Raw genomic sequence first — 20060 nt, 5'->3', positions numbered from 1 at the left:
GATATTCTGAAGCATCCCCTTCATCGTCTGAGGAAGCAACGTCTGGTCAACCTTTCAACTCTACATCAACAAAGGCTCAAGCATCTAAGGGTGGAACGTCTTCAAAAAGACCTCGACCTACTGCATCAAAAGAGAAGAAGGCCAAGAAAGTGAATAAGCCTTCTTCACCTAAGAAATGTCCTGAAGAGAAATCATACTTTAATGATGGACATGTTTTTACTGCTTTAGAAAATGTGTCGGGAAATGCCCCTCAACATTTAAGGAGTAACCATTGCAGAGCCCTCTCCAAAAAGACCTAAATTAGTCCTTAGACGTTCATCTCGACACATCTAAAGACACATTGTTTGTACCTCTCACAACGTCTGGCATCTCTTTGCCACCTCCCAACTAACCTTCCCAAACACTGTCCACTCCTCCCACTCAAGCCCAACTCTCTTCATCTCCACACATACCCTCAACTAAACCCATCTCACCTAGATTGTCTACACCTTCAACCTAAACTCCACTCTCTTCACCTCCTCAAATCACAACTCAAACATTACCACCTTCACCACCTAGAGAACCTTCACCCCCTTCAACTAACAACTAAGACGACCAATAAACCATTATAACCACAACAACTGATCCTCCTAAAATCATTCTTACCCTTAGCTCTCACACCTTCGTACCCATCCCCAAACCCTATAGACACTTCAACTTCCCTCTCCTATACCTACCATCAAACCTCTCATACATAGTTGAACCTATAACAAGTTTCAACGAGTTTGTTGAGGAAAGAATATGTGAACCTATAACAACTCTCGGACGCTTAAGTTCGTAAAAATGAGTGAATAATGTGATATTAGGAAATAATGTCGAGTATAAAAAATTGAGATACCCTTATAATTAAATGTTTATAAACCTTTTAAGCTTATGAAAGATATATTAACACATTATATTAATATAATATATAGACCTCTTAAAAATCAGTGTTAGTGTTGTAGTTAAATGTTTATAAACCTTTTAAGCTTAGGAAAGATATATTAACACATTATATTAATATAATATACATACCTCTTAAAAATCAATGTTATCTCCCACACATTTCATAACAGGGAGTTTATTATTATTTTTAGATATATAAATTAGTTCAAGTATGTGCAATGAAAAAATAATATTTATAAATTATATAAAAATATTTTTTTTTCATTCATAAAATAATAATTATATATATAATATATATATGTTAGAAATTTTCATTTTGATTTACATAATTTATATTTATATTTTATCTTTGCTCATATTTTAAAATTAAAAAGTAAAAGTAAATTATGAAAATAATTAAAGTGACTATTATATAATTACTCATTATTAGTATTACTTTTTCCTTTAATTATATACAGTCTTGTTATCCAAATTTTAAGTATGGACATTTAGATAGACAGTGAAAGTTTAAAGTAATTTAAGTATTTCTTAAAAAATATTAATTATATTATACAATTAATATGATTTACGAGTTTATGTTTTTATTATAATAATATTTATTTAAAAATATAATAATATAATAAATAGAGTACAAAATAAGAAATAATAATTAATCACTGTCGAAATTTAATTATAATATACATGTTAGGCAGAGGGATGGTTAAGGTATTTCATGAATAAGATCAGCTTATCTTTTGGGAGAAGATTATTTCGGTGCCAAAAGTTTCCAATTATTTTAGAGTAACAATAAGCTCAAGTTTTTTTTTTTGCTCAAGTTTTTTTTTTTTTTCAAAAATAAAATCAAATAAAAATATATAACAGAACGCAAGCGGAAAGCAAAACATTCCACTCTTTAAATTTTTCTGAGAAAAATATATTATTAGAAATTCCAACTCTCGATTTTCGATTTAATTGGATAGCAACTTTGGAAGAATCTGGTTTTGTGCAGCAGTTGTTGTTTCAAGATCAAAACGATGTCATCTCCGGACGTTGTCTCGCTATTGGAGAGCTCGAAGGAGCTCGATCGGGTAAGGAAAGAACAGGAGGAGATTCTCTCAGAAATCAACAAGCTCCACAAGAAGCTTCAGACTAGTCAGTTATCTCTTATTCAATACTTTATTTTTACCTGATTTTTGTTTTTTCAATATTGCATTTTTTTCCTTTTTTTGACCTGAGGTTCTTAATGTTTATGTTTGTTTGTAAATCAGGTGTTTCTTTCTTCTGTTTTATTTTTTTTATCCATTTTAGTTTTGGATAAATTGAAATTAAAATATAAAATTATAAAAAAGAACTGTTTTGAGTGTGTAGGCTGTTTCTTTTGTGGAGTTACAACTTTTATTAACCTCAAAAATGCCCTTGTTTTATGTTGTTTTTTGGATTGCCATTTTTTGTTGAAATTGTTTTTAGATTTTGAATTTTACGAACATAGATACTAATAGTGATTTTTTGTATTTCATACATAAAAAAATTTGATTTGCTTATGTTGATTGGTATTAAGATAAAATATTGGACAGGAAAGTTTATTAGAGAAAATGGTGATAAACATGCTTACGTAGTGGTGTAATATGGTTGTGGCAAATGTTATGGACATCAGTAGAAGTGCTAGTGTGAAAAAATGGACGTCAGCCCCCTTTAAAAGGACAGAAAAATACATAAGGAAATGTTTGTTATCACAATGTGAATTTCAAGTGGGACACTGCTTTTAATGTGTTTTAAAGGCACTTCCATGGGTAAGGTAGTTTCGACTGTCAGTCACAATGTACGGGTATATTAGTGAGAATAATGAATGCCCTTGGTAGGATCCTTGGATATCCATAACGGTATGAGGATTGCAGGGTTGAGTGGTGTTGGGCATCGACGTCTTGATCTTCTCGTGGTTGTATACAGACTTCAGTTTGGGCTCAATCTCAGATGGCTGATCAGAATCCAGGTTTCAGTTTCATGACCTGGATTTTCATCTGAGTTTGGATGGGAGCTCTTCAGCAACTTAATGGCCATGCCAACTGTGGTTTGAGTCAAGTAGAGAAAATATTAAGAGAAACGCTTAAAATATACTTTACTCTAAGATAACATTGATTGATCATCAATATAACCTCTAACAGACATCAAGTTGTGGCAATGGGGCAAGACTTGGTTCTTGTTGCTGATTACTAATATCCAAACTTGAAATGGAATATGTCATGCTCTTAAGCCTGTGAAAAGTGGATATCTTTGGCCAAGTTAGAGTTCAGCAATAAATTAGAAGTTCTGTAATGTTTTCTCTTATTGTGCCTGCCTATTTCTTGGCTTATTTTATGAAACGTTGCAACTATGGTTGTCAATCTCAACTTAACTCCTACAATTTTGTGATTTTTAATTGTCAAGCTCTCTGTCAAATTCTTATTTTGGTTAGGCCAGGCATAAATGCTGAAGTAAAAAAGTGAGGCTATGTATTTGAAATCAACTTTAACTTTTGTCATCATTGACCCCAATATGTATGATAGGGCTTTACCTTGACTCAAAGGATTTGATGAAATTAACTCCTTTTTAATATGTTTTCTCTAATATTTTTTTTTTTCTTTTATGAATTTACATATAATTTGGTTGTTTAGTTGTCTGATCTTTTTCAGTACTAATTTATGTGTACACTTTGTTGTTATTTTGCTATTTTGTTTTATTGTAAAGTTGAGTTATTGAATTCTTGACGTGTAAGAGTATTTTGTGAAGCCTATATGCTATGAAATAAGTTTTTTAATAATATTTTTTCTATTAAGTAACCTTGAAAGTTTACAAGTTAACTCTACAATTCAAGTTTATAGAAGTTACATGCGTTTATAGAAGTCTGTCAACAAGTCTTTGATACATTTCTTTGTCTCCTACAATATCCTCCTCTATACTTTGAGGGCAATCTATTGATGAAATAAGTGACAGTAAAAAGGGCTTCTCCTAAAGAGTATGATATTGAAAATGTAGAGCTCTAGTTTGTTGTAATAAGTGCCCATTTTTCCTTTCAACAATTTCATTTTGTTGAGGCATGTTAACACATGAAGATTATGGATTATCTCCTATTTATGGAAAAATAGAGTTGAAACCAAGATTAAAGTAGTCTTTAGCATTATCAGACCTAATTCTCTTAATATTGACTCTAGATTTATTCTTAATCATTGTGACAAACTGAATAAAGGTAGAACTAACCTTGTGTTTCGATAGGAAAACCCAAGTCACTTGAATACAATCATCTATAAAGGTTATAAACTATTTATCACCTAAGATACTACCAATATTAGTAGGACTCCATACATTAGTATGAACAAGATATTGCTAATGGAAAAATTTGTGCACTTGGGTTTTTCAAACTCACACACCTCATAGTGGAGAGCTTCCACCATTAAATTCTTAAACAGCCAAGGGAAAATAAATTTTATCACTTGAAATGAAGGATGTCCCAGCTGACAATAGTATATTATAGTTAAGATTTCTCTTAATTAGTCATGATGGATTAAGATACGAGGGAGTGGCTATTGATAGGTTGATTAGGGTCCTCTGTGTAGTAAAGGTCATTGCATTGTCTAGCATGTCCAATCATCCTCTTGATTTCTTGTCCTGTAAAATACAATAATTGCTATGGAAAAAAATTTATTACATGAAAGATCTTTTGTGTATTTGTACAAAAATCAGATTAGTGGACTATTTAGGGACATGAATGATATTTTTAAAGGTTATGGATGGGCTTATTTGGATCTCTTGTCCTGCCGCTGTTATAAGACTTCCATCTTCTGTTGAAATTTTCTTATTTTTAGGACATGGAGAACACATGGAGAAATATATGGGTAGTGGGGTTATATGTTCAGTGCCGCTAAAGTCTAGTTGCCAATAATGAGAAAAGGAGTAGCTGAAGCATTAAAGATCAAAAGAAAATGGAAAATTACCAGAATATGTTAGAGAGCATGTCCCTGTGTGCTTGAAATTCTGCAATTCTATAGCAGTTCAGGATTTTAAGATTGATAGACAAAGTCAGATACTCCTAAAGATAAGGAGTTCTGAAACCGTTTCATAATTTAGGAAGAAATAATATATTTCTTCTATATTTCAATAATGAGATCAATGGACCTATAAAAACATGGGTTTGTGTTAAGAAGTGAACTTTAAGCCTAATTCAACCCCACAAAACCAGTTTGTAAGGTAAGGTTTGCAATCAACCTCACAAAACTAGCTCTTAAGGGGAGGTTTGCACCCACTTATACCCCCCTTACGCTAAGGTATATGTATCTGGAGTGTGAGACTAGACATTAATGGATGGTCTGATAGTAGCCCGATAGCGGGTGGAACAATATGTCCACACAAATCTAGCTAGAATAAGCTCTAACTTAGCTCTGATACCATGTTAAGAAGTGAACTTTAAGCCTAACTCAATTCCACAAAACTGGCTTATAAGGTGAGGTTTGCACCCACTTATATATATTATAAATTGGTTTTATCTCTAGTCGATGTGAGACTTCCAAAAGTCTGCTGTTTATTTTATAAGCTAATTCTAAGGGAACTAATCCCCTTGTAGTTATGGGATTGTTTATAAATTTATAATCCTAGTTTTAATAGCAAGATACAACTATAATAAAGATTAAAAGTTAAGCAAGAATAAAATAAAAAATTCCTAAAACACATAATGAGCAACACTGTTTTGACAAAAACAAACAATCCTTTGAGTTTCAGAAGTAATCTAAAATCAATATTTCCATTATAATTTGGGTATTTGATTAATGATCCTTTAAAGACGAGGCACTTTGCCAACAAATGCAAACATTTAATACATGAGAAATAGGCATGTTAAATAAATGTTGATTATTGAAGAAAAGTATATATTAACAGCAACAAAACACTTATTTCACTGGGTAAAATTCATGTCTTGGTTCATATGGTATAAAATCCTCCCCAATTCTACAATTTAATTTTGTCTCCCCAAAACAAATTGGATTTTAGAACAAGGTAGGAGGTCTAGATCATTATGCACATTTCAATGACAATGGCACATGAGTGAGCGAACGTGTGAGACATGATACAAATACATTCATTTATCTTTTTCTAACAACCAACTTATCGGTTTTTTCTTCATGAAGCATTCTGACTTCAGTGATTTTAAGGAATGACACACTAAACAATTTAATTTCTTTGCTTTAGTTTCCTTCCTTTTGAATGTGAAACTTGAAATTTTAAGATTTAAGTCAATCAGTCGCTGGGAACAATTACTTAGAATGACTCTAATTTGACTAGCCAAAGACTCTTTGTACTTGCTTGACTGGAGTGGCTGAACTTGTTTCCATTTCTGAGAATCATAATTTGATGTTTATTCTTGTATTCTGCTATGATATCTGTTTTTTTTGTTGATATTTTATTGTCACTTCGATACAGCTCCTGAAGTGGTTGAGAAGCCTGGGGATACCTCATTGGCAAGGCTTAAAGTGTTGTACACTCAAGCAAAAGATCTTTCGGAAAGTGAAGCAAAGTATGTTTAATCTGTCCGTAGCTCAGAAACATTTTATATGAATTACATTTTATTTTCATTTATGCTGAAAATCTTTAAGCTATGCATTTTGATATGAGAGTCGCTTGATATACTGTCCAGGCTTGGCATTCTATTGCATGTGATTCTTGTATTGATTTTTGATGCAGTATTTCCAGCTTAATGTTAAGCCAAATTGATGGAATACTCCCTACGGGTCCACAGGGGCAAACACGAAGAAGAATAGGTTTGCCTCACATTTTTGACAAATATGTTCTTTCATTTGAAACATTATCATATTTGTTATACATTTAGAATTCATCCATAAGATAATTATATTCATCTTTCACTTGAAATATTATAACCTCTGTACGTAGGCTTGGACATTTAGAATTTGTTGACAATAAATACTGTCAACGTAGAACCTTTTAGTATGTTGCTCTTTTAATATTTTCTTTTCATTTGTGTTATGTATTAACCACAAAGACTAGGTATGATTAACCAAAATGATACAACCCAAGTTAGGGTCGAAAGCATTAGAGATATGCTTTTTAAGGGGAAGGAGTGTAGGAAGTAAATAAAATAAGAAAACGGGGAGGAAAAGAATGTCTCACAATTTTGTGACAACTACATGCCAAATTTCAATTCATTTGATGTAAATTTTTGGTTGTTTTAAGATCTTTTCTTTCCCTCCTTTTTTTTTTCCAGGAAAAGGTAAAGTCTACTCTTTGGATACTCATCTCTGCTGCAATGTGGGTCAGTCCTGTATAGTCCTGCTACATGAAGAAAATGGGGGAGGGAGGGCATGCTAACGTGTAACTTAAAGTAAAACTGAAAATTGTGTATTAATCAATTCATTTATATTTTTACATTCGATCCTTTTCTGCCGATATGGTGGAAGTAGAATGGAAAAAGTGCTGGGTATATCTATGAAAATCATGATTCGGAGGTACAGATTAGCCAAACTTACAGCTCGTTAGCAAGAGTGCTTTAGCATGCTTTTGTTATCCCCAGCTAATACATGGTGATGCATTGCTCCCCAACAATATGGTAATGATTTTGTACAACATTCAGTTGATAAACAAGGCTATGCAAACTTATGAATCAAAATACGAACAAATATGTGGAAGCGTTTGTGGAGTATTGTGGTTGAAGCAAATAATTTCCTTAAACTTTGTTATTATTATGATTTCCTTGAGATGCTAGTTTTTATTTACCTAGTCTAGCTCCTAAGTATATCCGTGTTACAGAAGGTAATGAGCAGAAAAGGAAACGAGTAAAGACTGAGTCAGATATTTCAAGACTAAATCCTACTATGCGAAATCATCTTGAAGCTTGTGCCAGTCTTAAAGGAGAACAGGTATGCATTTATGCTGAAGTTTGATGAATACAAATCAAATACTCCATTAACATTTATTGACAATGTTTTTATCCATGTTAGTTATACTACATGTATGAGCAGTACATTGCATTTGATAAGTTTGTCTGTTTAAAGCTTACATGATAGATTTCTTGGCAGCAAGAAACCCAGGACACCCTCGGGTTATCACACAAAACACACACAACACTCAATCTCACAAGGGAACAAACTGTATTATTGTTCTTGTAATAAAGAATGAAGTCCGTAAGCATCCAAAGGAGCAATCCTCCCCTCACACAAGATGTAATGCTCCTATCAAAACAAAGATACAAAACAGATGTGTCCTCCTAAGACACTCTTTCCCCCTAATATAGCCAAACCCTCACACGAAACACATAACAGCCAACCGCCTAACAACCCTCCTAACAACTATGCCCTGTTTTTTATTTCCTTTCTCCTTACATAAACTCTCAAGGTCCTATTATTACTTACCGGCCTTTGAACAACCTTGTCCTCAAGGTGAAAGAAATTGTTCCCTTATGGTCACCTCATCCTCCCATGTAGCAGCTTCTGGCCCTCCTTCCTGCCACTCAATGAGCACCTGTTGTGTTGGTTCTCCTTGCAACTGATTTGTTCTCCTTTCCAATACTTTGAGGGTACAACAAACTTGCCCTCCCCCATGTAAATCCTCCGGTAGTCCCCTTTCCACTTGTTGGGTGCCCATCGCCAATTTAAGTTGAGACACATAAAAGACTGGGTGGATACGGGCTATCTCTAGCAGCTGCACCCTAAAAGCCACTAGTCCTACCTGGTTGGTCACTTGGAAAAGACCATAATACCTGGCTGACAACTTGGGGTGCAATTTGGTAGGCATGGATGCTTGCCTATAGGGTCTGATCTTGAAATATACCTAATCTCCCTCCTTGTCAGTGATGGCCTTCATTTCTTGTTGGAAAATTTAGCCATTTGATCTTGTACCCTCTCTAAATGATCCCTTAGTTGCTTGAGGGCCTCGTCCCTATTTTGTAGCTCTTGTGCCACTGCTTCCACAGTTGTTTCTCCTAACACAAAACAGGTGAGGGACGTGTAGGGAGGTTCAACATACACACATATATCTCCACACTGGTAAGATATTGTCCGCGTTGGGCTAAGCCCTCACGGATTTGCTTTTGGTACCACTCCAAAAGGCCTCTTACTAATGGAGGTATCTTATATATATATATAAACCCATGTCCATCTCTTGTTTTATCTGATGTGGGACTTTGTTTATACCTAACAATCTTCCCTTCAAACAAAGGACTATGGTTCTCCACCTCCCCTAAGTGGAAGTCTTTTCTTATCCTCGAGTACACCATGATCAACACTTCTCTTTGCTCTCTTTCACGATCCATGGTCACACACTGAGCATCTCTTACTCTCCACCTCTCATGATACATCTGGCTATTTACCATCAGCCACCGGCCACCTGCCAAGACTTCACCTTACCATGGAGGGACGTACTCGTTTGAGTCCGGTCACCAGACCTGAACCATCGACTTTGATACCATTTGTAGGGAGATTCAACATACACACATAGATCTCCACACTGGTAAGATATTGTTCGCTTTGGGCTAAGCCCTCACAGATTTGCTTTTGGTACCACTCCAAAAGGCCTCTTACCAATGGAGGTATCTTATGTGTAAATAAACCCATGTCCATCTCTTGTTTTATCTGAATTGGGACTTTTTTTGTACCTAACAGGATGAAGGAGCTCTCCCATACACCACTTCAAAAGGAGTGCATTGCCGAATCTTGAAAGCTAGTGTTATACCAGTATTTTGCCCAAGAACATAACTCCAACGTTTAGGCTATTTCGAACTGAAGCATCTTAAGTAGGTTTGTAAGGTCTTATTAAGAGTCTTTGTTTGGCCATATGTTTCTAGATGGTAGGCAGTGCTCATAACTAATTTAGTACCCTGGAGCCTAAAGAACTCCTTCCAAAACAAGCTAAGAAAGGTTGGATCTCTTTCATTGACTATAAAGGAGGGTATACCATGCAGTTTTACTATGTCCCTAACAAAAACTTCTGCTATAGACTTTGCTAGTATGAGTGCATAATGGGTATAAAATGACCATATTTACTTAGCCTATCTACCATGACCAACACCGCAACATACCCATTGGATTTGGGTAAACTTACAATTAAGTCCATGCTGATTTCCTCCCATACAGCCTGCAGAATAGGTAGAGGATGTAATAACCCTTGTGGTGAAGAAGCTAAGTACTTATGCTGCTGGCAAACCAATCAAGCAGCCTCAAAATCTGTTACTGCCTTTTTCATCCCTACCTAATATAACGGCTAGGCCACCTTTCTATACGTTTTGAAGACCTTGGAATGCCCTCTTGTGGCAGTCACATTAAACTCTGCTATAAACTTCGTGATCCATGTTGATTGGGCTGACAAAACCAACCTTTCTTTGTAATGAAGGGGATCATGTTCCAGCATGAAAGTTGAGTGAGAGCTTGGTTCTTCCACCAGATCCCTCCTGATTTTTTGTAGCACCAAGTCTCCTTCTACCTCCTCCAAAACAGCTTGGAATGCCTAAAGGATCTAGTAATCACCCTAAGTTCCTTCTCCTGCTCCCCCATCTCTTCAGCCTTCCTAGACAGGACATCTGCTTCCTTATTGGAGGCCTCAGACCTATACACTATCTCAAATTCATACCCTAGCAATTTAGCCAACCAATTATGTTGGTTTTGGGTGGTTATCCCTGTTCTAGGAGGTATCTTAGACTCCTCTGGTCTATATGGACCAAAACTTTCTAGCCTAATAGGTACAGTCTCCAATGCTAGATGGCTAACACCAAAGCCATCAACTCCTTCTCATAAATGGACTTGGAAAGAGAGGATTCTGACAATGATTTACTGAAATAGGTGATAGGCCTCTTGTTCTATGAAAACACAGCTCCCACCCCTCTCTCGGATGCATTACACTCTACATGGAAAGTTTGAGAAAAATTAGGCAGCACTACTTGGGTTGTAGTAATGGCTTCCTTAAGGCCTTGCATGACCTCCATGCTTTGTTGTGTCCAATCAAACTATGCTTTCTTTAGCAAGTTTGTTAAAGGCCTAGCTTTCCATCCATAATTCTATATAAACCTCCTATAAACCTCCGAATTAGATCCACACCACCCAGCTCAAACAAGTAAAATCTCTCCTTCACCTCCAAACCTTCAAATAATAATGGGATGTCGTGACAACATCCTCTAGTTGTCTTCTTATATCCATCACTCAAGCAAACTTAGTCGAAATAAAATTGTGGCTGACACCACTATCAATTAACACCAACACTTACTTCTCTTTCACCTATCCTTGTAATTTCATAGTATTGGATTGTGTCAAGCCTCCTGCTGAAAAAACCGAGAGCTCCATCTGCCTCTGCTCCATTTCTTCCTCCTCTTCTCCTTCACATTCCTTCTCATCTTCAGCCATGATCAGTATCCTCATATTTTTTTTTCTGGACACCTATGTCCTGAGCTGTAGGGACCCCTACTGTGGAAACATCTCCTTTCCTCTCTTTTCTGGATATATTCTGGGTAAGGCACATTCCTTATCCCCTTGTTCCTATTTTCTCTTGTAGTGTTCCCTCAAATGTTGGAGCCCACCGTGGTGCTAGTCTCATATTTCCTTGTGGTGCTTACGTTGCTAGAGGTACCTTGACCACTTCTGGCCCCTTTGAACATTTCAGTTCTAGAAATGGCACCAATTCCTTCTTATACCTTTTGGAAGACTGACTGTTTCTATTGGCACTCCTCCTCCCAATCTTGGATCTTGAGTGACTTCCTCCATATCCTTGGCTATCTCCATAGCCCTTAACAAATCCCTAGGATTATGGGGCTTGATTTGGCTCCTAATATCATTTTGCAAACCCCCAAAGAAGTACCCCAATAATTGTTCCTCAGTCAACTTGTAGTTTGAGATACTAACATTTCAAATTCTTGGATATATTCTTCCACTGGCCCCTTTTGCCTTACAGTAGCCAGCTTTTCAAAAAAAGAGCATCTGTTTCTTCCTCCAAACCTCTTAATCAAGGCTTTTGCTAGTTCCTTCCAAGAAGGGTTCTTGTTTTTTTTTTTCCAAAATCTGAACCAATGATTGGCTCCCTTCCATGCTAACGAAGGCCAGTCTCATCTTTTCCCTGGCTGAAACATTCTGCACCTCAAAGAACTTTTCAGCTCTTGGTATCCACCCCACCAGATCTACTCCTTCAAAGGTAGGTAATTCTACACTTTTCATCCAGCCCTTTTGTATTTCCCCCATTTCTTCCTCTAGATCCTCCTCAGGTTCTTCGTTCCTTCCCCTTCTTTCCTCATTAACCGAACCTTGACTGTCCTCAGAACCACTATCCTGGTTCTTTGATTTCAGCATAAGTATCAAATATTTAAGTTCTTGATGATTTTCCCTGGTCTATTCCCTGAGATCATCTATGGCTCTTCCTTGTTCCTGACCAGCCTCTCCAGCGTACTGATTCTCCCCTCCATGTTCTTCCTTTTTTTGTGACCCGGGAGGTTGAACCAATTAATAGGTTTCTAGGAAACCCTCGGATTAGCACACAAAAACATACACAACACTCAATCTTACAAGGAACAAACTGTATTATTATTCTTGTAACAAAAGAATGATGTCCGTAAGCATCGAAGGGAGCAATCCTCCCCTCACACAGGATGTAATACTCCTGTCAAAACAAAGATACAAAACAGACGTGTGCTCTTAAGACACTTTCCCCCTAATATACCCACCCTCACACAAAACACATAACAGCCAACTGCATAACTGCCCCCCTCTTAACCCTCCTAACAACTATGCCTTGTTTTCTATTTCCTTTCTCCTTACATAAACTCTCAAGGTTCTATCATTACAGCTGTTAGAAATTCAGTTATAGTTAGTTTATTGAGCTGTTCACAGTTGTGATTCTGTTATTAATTTTTTAGTGAAATCTATTATCTGAATCTCTTACAAGGTTATGCATAACTTGTAGTAACATTTTCATAGACTCAACTTGTTTATGATGAAGAATGTTTTTTGGAAACAATTTTCTAAAGCATCTAGAGTTCTATTCCTTTTAGTTAATTTCTTGTCAGGTGGCAGCTAGGGTCACACCACGAAATGCTGATAAGGATGAATGGTTTGTTGTAAAAGTGATTCATTTTGACAAGGAATCAAAGGAGTAAGTATAATATTAATTTTGCAATTTTGTTCTGTCAGTTGCATATAAATTTGGGGTAGTTAGTCACCTCCTCTATGGTTTTGCTTATGATACTAACATTGTTTTTTATGACTTCACTAAGGTTTGTGTAGACTCTATGTGTAATTTTTTATACACCAAGCATATAGGTGTAGTAACAGAATGTGAAGGCAGTAATTTTCCAAAAGAGAGGATTTAGGGTGTAATAAGTGCTGAATATAGGAGTATTTAGTGCAATTATCCATATTAATTTTTGAAGACATACTTATACCATTTTACCACATTGATGCCAAGACATTAACTAAATGCAGGGTATTAAATTGAGTTGAGTTCTAACGGTGTATATTTAGCTTGTGCTATCTTAGTAGTGTTAGAAATCTCACATTGAATAAAAATAAGTTTAATTTACAATGTATAAGTACAAACAAATCTCACCTCACAAACTGATTTTATGAAAATAGGTTAAGTTTAAACTCACTTTCTAATGTAATATCGTAGTCTATTTAATAGAAGTATTCATAACAAAATGAAAAACACACTCTGTGTCAATCATTTTTGCTATACTCGGATCCAGTTCCTACTGCTTTAGGAATAGAACAGAGGCTGAAAGAATTACAATTCTGTTATCTACCCTGCACATGAAGAAGTCACCTTGTCCTCAAGGTAAAAATCTGGAAATTCTCAGTAAATGAAAGTATTGAATATAGTAAAACTAGGTATAAGATTAATCTCCCTCGTGTAGAAAATACACATAGGGTACTTTATTTATAATAATGAGAAGTGGGTTAAGCCCAAATATAAATGAATATGTAAAAATAACATAATAAAGATAGGGACTATGTTTCCTTAATTAACATAAAACACAATATATCTAAACATGAAGCAACCAATTCCCAACTATTTTTTATATCTGGAAGCTGGTACCATTTAAGAACATCTAACTCACCACACAAATTAATTTGTATGTCCAACAATTTCTTGGTTATGGTTGATATGAATTTGGAGACTGTACTGCTGGCTTAAAAGCAAAGACAAATGAAACACCAGTGGAATAAGATTCAGCAGAGGAAGTTCCAACTTTTAAGCAACCTGACTGATGCGTTCTACAATTTGATAAGGGCCATAAAATTGACGATGTAGTTTCTCCTTAAGCTTACTGGGTAGTGATTTAGAGCAATATGGCTGAATTTTCAGAAAAACCAATTGCCTGCTTGGTAAACCACCTCAAGTTTGTGTTTATTAGCTTGAACGAAATTATCATCATGTGCTTTGCATAAGTTAGCCTTTAATTCCTTTAAAATTGCATCTTGTTCCACCTGGGAGCGGTTCACACTTTCCACTCAAGAAGGGATAGCTGTTCATTTTGTTGGAAGTCTCATATTGACTAAAGATAAAGTGAATTTATAGTATATATGTGGGTGCGAATCTCACCTTACAAGCCGGTTTTGTGGGATTGAGTTAGATTTAAAGTCCACTTCTTAACATGGTATCAGAGTTTATCCTAGTGAAACATGTTGTTTGTTAGGTTTATTGTTCAACCCGCTTATCTGGCCGCTATCAAACTATCTATTAATATTTGGTCCCACGCTTGAGATGTATACGTCTCAGCGTGAGAGGTGTGTTAAAAGTTCTACATCAACTAGAGATAAGGAGAGTAGGAGGGTCTTGGTCATAAAGAGCTTTAAAAGGAGCCATTGTAGAAGAGGCATGCCCCATCATAACCAGTTAGGCCATTGTTTAGGTTGAGAACTGTCACACAACGCAATTATGTCTCAATGCAATGGTAAACTACTTTTGTTTGACCATCAAATTAAGGGTGATAGGTTGTGCTATACTTTAGTTTAGTCCCTGCTTGTTTAAGCACTTCTTTCCAAAACTGACTGAGAAAAACTTGGTCCCCTTCAAAACCTATGGACAAAGGAAAACCATGAGGTTTAACAATTTCTCTCACAAATAATTGTGCCACCATAGTTGCTATATATGGGTGTGACAAAGCAAATAAATGAATGTATTTAGTAAGACGATCTACCACAACAAAATTTGTGTCACTGGCTTTAACCTTAAGTAACCCACCAATAAAATCCATGGAAATATTGGACCAGACTGTTGGAAGTCCCACATCGACTAGAGATAAGGCCAATTCATAGTTTATAAGTAGGTGCAAACCTCACCCTACAAGCCGGTTTTGTGGGGTTGAGTTAGGCTTAAAGTCCACTTCTAACATGGTATCAGAGCCATGGTTAGAGCCTATCCTAGCGATATTTGTTGTTTGCTGGGCATATTGTTCCAGCCACTATCGGACCACCCGTTGAAAATGTCTAATCCCATGCTCGAGATGTATATACCTCGGCGTGAGGGGGTGTGTTGGAAGTCGCACATCGACTAGAGATAAGACCAATTCATAGTTTCTTTGTTTTCTTTTTATTTTTTATGGGTTTTCTTTTTCATCCTTCATCTCCTTCCTCTTCCTCCCCCACACCACCTCTCCATCTCCTTTCATCTCCTCCCCTACACCACCTCTCCATCTCCTTGCTCCTCTTCCTCCCCTACACCACCCTTCCATCTTCTTGCTCCTCGTCTTTCCTCTTCAACAACAAATTGATATTTTCAAGACAAATAAATTTTCCTATTAATCTTTTTTCAACCAGAAATGATGGGTAAAATGGGGAACTCTACAAAGAGAAAAAGAAAGAGTCAAACAACCAAACTGCAAGGAAAGGACAAATAGGTGCTGGAATGGGATGTGCAGTGGACATCAAACCCAACTATGGCTGGGTGGTGTCCCTTCGTGCTGGAAGACTGCATGTGGACAACATTAACCTGACATGCATGACGAAGAGGATGTGCATGCAGGTGCATGAAGTAGTTTCTGCTCTCAAGACCGGTGGAGTTGGTAGTGGCTTGCCTATTTTGGTGGTGTGGGGAAGAAGAAAAGTAAATAAATAAATAAATAAAAATAAAGATAAAATAAATAAAAATTTAGAATACTAACACATGACACCCACCAAACCGTGTTGACGTCAATTTAACTACAAGGTCAATATTGTGTGATTTAAACAAAATTGGGATTCAAATGAGTCAAAAACAAAATATTGGGAATCAATTGAATATTTACCTTCAATATAGGGACCAAAATACTAATTAAACCTATAATCTTTCCTGTTTTAATTCATAGTTAGCATGAGCCTTAGGATCCACAACCAAATCTTGCTTTAATGCATTGTCATCCTTTTGAACCTCCAATTCCCAATCCTCCCACTCTCGTCTGCACAATAGATATGGTATTGCAGACCACCTTCCTGGACAAAGCATCAACTACTTTGTTCTCCTTCCCAGGACAATGAACCCAATAAGTATCGAAGCTCATTTGAACTATTTCTCAGCTTTACTGGAAGAATTCATGACTTCCACAGTTTCCCCTTTTCCTCTACCTATAATGGCCATGTGATTGCCTCCTTCCCGTGAATAACTTCTCATTGGCCAACTTGACCTATACCCCATGTTCCCCTTATCTACTGATCTTGAGCTTTGTTGGACTTATCGTGCTACATGCTATCGGGCTATTGTGAGACTACTTACAAATATCTAGTTTGAGGGATGAGATGCCGACATAAGGGTGGCGTATCGGAGATCCCACTTTAACAAGGCCAATTTACAATTTATAAATAGTGGAAAATTTTACCTTAAAAGTTGGCTTTATGAGAATGAGTTTGACTTAAACTCATTTCCTAGTACTTAAGGACAAGCTTAGTTGCTTTAGGACTTAAAATAAACCTGTTGCGACTGTTGTAATACGGTTATTTTTTCACAAAGGAAAAAAATTGTTAAAAGTAGTGTTTCTTGTGTATGATTTGTAATCAGTAACTGAAGGAATAGTTTTCATCTTGACATAAGTATTGTTTAATTCCCCTTTTCATTATTTTATTTGATGTTCTTGATTTGTTTTACAGATTTGAAGTACTAGATGAGGAACCAGGTGATGACGAAGAAAGCAGTGGCCAAAGGTAACGAACCATATTATGACATTTGTCATGTTTATTCATGTGCTTGCTTTGCTGGAAGTGCCATCTTAAACATACTTGGGAGTTTCGTTGTTTCCACGTGTATTAAATTGTTACTTCATTTGAATGGCATGTTTAGTTCATTTGTTTCTCTTTCTGCATTCAGACAGTACAAGCTTCCCATGGGAAATATCATTGCTTTTCCCAAGAGTAATGATCCTTCTAGTGCTCAAGATTTCCCACCTGGAAAACATGTTTTGGCGGTCTATCCAGGAACTACTGCACTTTATAAAGCAACAGTTGTTCAAGGCCCTCGCAGAGTAATAATTCTCTCATTTCTTCAGTATAGTGAGATTATTTCCTGATTTCCTTTCATTATTTTGTAGCCTGTTAATCCCTGTGGTTAGTTTAACTTTTGTGACTCAGATTTCATACTGACCAATTTATTTCCCATGTTCTGGGTTATTCTTCAACATTTCGTAACTGTGCAGAGGAAAACCGAGGAGTAAGTATACTTCATTAAGGCTTCACGGAATGTTTACTTTGTTATAAATATTACTATTTTAACCATAGAAAATCAAGTCACATCACTATTTCTTTTTACTTTCTACCCTTTTGTATGGTTTAATGAACATAAAGAGATGGGAAATTCATATTTTTTATTTTTATTTTCTTAAAATTTAAATAAATGTTTTTTCTAAGATAAAATAAATTTTTAATAATATACGAAATTTTAAATTTTAGTCTGTATAAAAGGTTGTTATATATCTTAATTTTTTTATGCTCATTCGTCCAGATAAGCAAAAAGAAATTTCTAAACTTTTTTCCTTATTTTAGTTATGCAAATAACATACCTTTTCTATTATATTTTCTTAATATTTCTATCCTTTATATTTTGTGTTGCTTTTCTCCCTAATCGAGTAATAGTTTATGCCCTGTTTGATTACTTTTGCGGTGATTGGAACAGCTATGTGTTGGAATTTGATGATGACGAAGAAGATGGATCTTTACCTCAAAGGACTGTGCCCTTCCATAAAGTGGTTCTTCTTCCAGAAGGACATCGCCAATGAGCTTTAAACTATTTATAGGTGTGTATAAAGTAGAAACGACATTATTGCATATGTGCCAGTTGTGTACTATGCTGCGTTATGTTTTTTTCAAGATTGACATCCCAACTTGGTTTCAAGCATGTAAGAATGACAGCGTAGTTTACCACTGCGTATAAATGATAAATAGTTTGTGGCAACTTTGTTACACTTCTCTATCTTTATCAGTCATCAGAAACTATTATTAATAGGAGAAAGAGAGTCATCTTATGTGAACTTTTTTTTTCCATTTAAACCTATTTTAAAGAAAAAAAAATTGCAAATAAGCTAATCAGGAAAGAAAACAAATAATTTGTTTTCGGAAACCGATATCTTGTAGTTTTTCTATATTTTTTACTTGTATAGATAACGAACATAAGAAGGATTTGAAACAATAAATAATGAAAGTAAACCAAATAATAAAAAGTGTTTTAATACGATATATATATATATATATATATATATATATATATATATATATATTGTTTTAAATAAACATCAAATTGGTTTTAAGTAATAAAAAATATCAATGAATATTTGTCAGACATGCTATAAACTTTTAAAGCAACAGAGATAAAAAGAAAAGAAGTATGTTGCGATTATCAATTACAGTATAATTATTTATTAAATAATTAAAATATTAATTTTGTTGTAAACTAAGCTATGTAGTTTGAAAATTTTATTATGTTTATGGATAATTTGACATTTAAATAAGGGTTAAATATTGTTTTTAAAATGAATAAGTATAGTTTTTTCAACTTATGTTAAATTTTTTTGGATGTGTAAGCGGAGTTTTAGGTTAGTGTTTGAGTTATTTATACTATTTTAAACATGTTCAAATATTAGTTTGAAAGTCGTTTAATACAAAAATTAACACTAGAGGATTATATTAATTCATTTTTAAAAATTCGAGAACCAAAATCTATTAAAATTTAAAACATCGACTAACTCTAATTTTGCATTCAAAAATTAAAGATCAGAAACATATTTAATCCTTTAAATTATATGTTTTATTGATTAAACAATAATATTGAAATAAAATAATTTATGAAATAATATTTTATGATTAAATAATTTTTAAATAATGAATAAATTGAAAGTTAATAATTGAATGTATGAATTTTATTTATGAATAAAAATGTTACCAAACAGTTATAAAAGTATTATATAAGATGATTTTTATGTACAAGTAATGGTCTTACAAAGACCCAGATGCACTCGTCAAATACACATTTATATCTGTCGACTCCTTTTTGCATCCTTGTTCTTCATAGTCGATATTCCTTCAGTTAATCTTTTTGAGTGTTCTTTCTTCATTTGATCTCGTTGGTCTTCAATAGGGGAGCCTGCAAACTCAGTCTAATGCTCAAGTCAACAATAATAAGAAGCAATAAATTCAACAAATTGGATCAGATCTCATACATAGTGAATAATGCCTATTTATAATATCTACATGGGATTTTGTCCTGGTTTAGGATTTCCTAATCGATGATTAGTTGTCTTTTATCCTCTTTTAATTCCATATACTATTTCTAATAAAGCAACATTATTTACATTGGGGCGTCGAGGTCACACTACCCCTTAATGGTTTGTATGTCAAGGTTACCTCGCCTTCATGATGTCATGATACACGTTGTCGATTACACGTTAGGCCCCAAGCTTGAGGTGTTTTGGCCAAAAGCCTCTTTTTGCAAGAGAAATTTTCTTTCTTGATTTATTGGGCTCTATGGTATAGTAGTCCTCTAGTCTCAAGGACCAAAGAGATGAAGAGACTAGAACATATCTGACCTTGGGTGTTGTTGAAATTAGGGTTATGATGATTTGACGATTGCTTTATTAGGAAGCGTGATAGTCATTGTATAAAAGCTTACCAAACAATATTTCTTGAAACGTGTAGATTCATTGTCCTTAATGACTTAACCGTGATGTATTGTGCAAACTTCCATAATAT

The 20060-nt window shown here is 35.0% G+C and overlaps 1 protein-coding gene across 4 annotated transcripts; it reads left to right on the top strand.

Moving 5' to 3' along the window:
• Positions 1–1698: 1698 nt before the first annotated feature.
• On the top strand, positions 1699–18280 carry LOC124828369 (SAGA-associated factor 29 homolog B-like). 4 transcript variants are annotated; one of them, XM_088115278.1, is made up of 10 exons: positions 1699–2055; positions 6349–6442; positions 6610–6686; positions 7148–7195; positions 7690–7799; positions 12905–13005; positions 16974–17027; positions 17191–17344; positions 17516–17529; positions 17992–18280. In XM_088115278.1, exons 1-10 carry the CDS (start codon positions 1938–1940, stop codon positions 18092–18094), a joined length of 873 nt encoding a protein of 290 aa, XP_087971404.1. In that variant the 5' UTR covers positions 1699–1937; the 3' UTR covers positions 18095–18280. The 4 variants fall into 4 exon arrangements, with proteins under 4 accessions (XP_087971404.1, XP_087971406.1, XP_087971405.1 ...); XM_088115279.1 differs by having other exon boundaries at positions 1705–2055; positions 12920–13005; XM_088115280.1 differs by lacking the exon at positions 7148–7195 and having other exon boundaries at positions 1702–2055.
• Positions 18281–20060: the final 1780 nt, after the last annotated feature.

Source organism: Vigna umbellata, chromosome 5 (assembly GCF_029865625.1).
Source record: "Vigna umbellata cultivar VRB3 chromosome 5, Vumbellata_1.0, whole genome shotgun sequence".
NCBI lineage: Eukaryota > Viridiplantae > Streptophyta > Magnoliopsida > Fabales > Fabaceae > Vigna > Vigna umbellata.
This window is presented reverse-complemented; position numbering and strand designations above follow the sequence as displayed.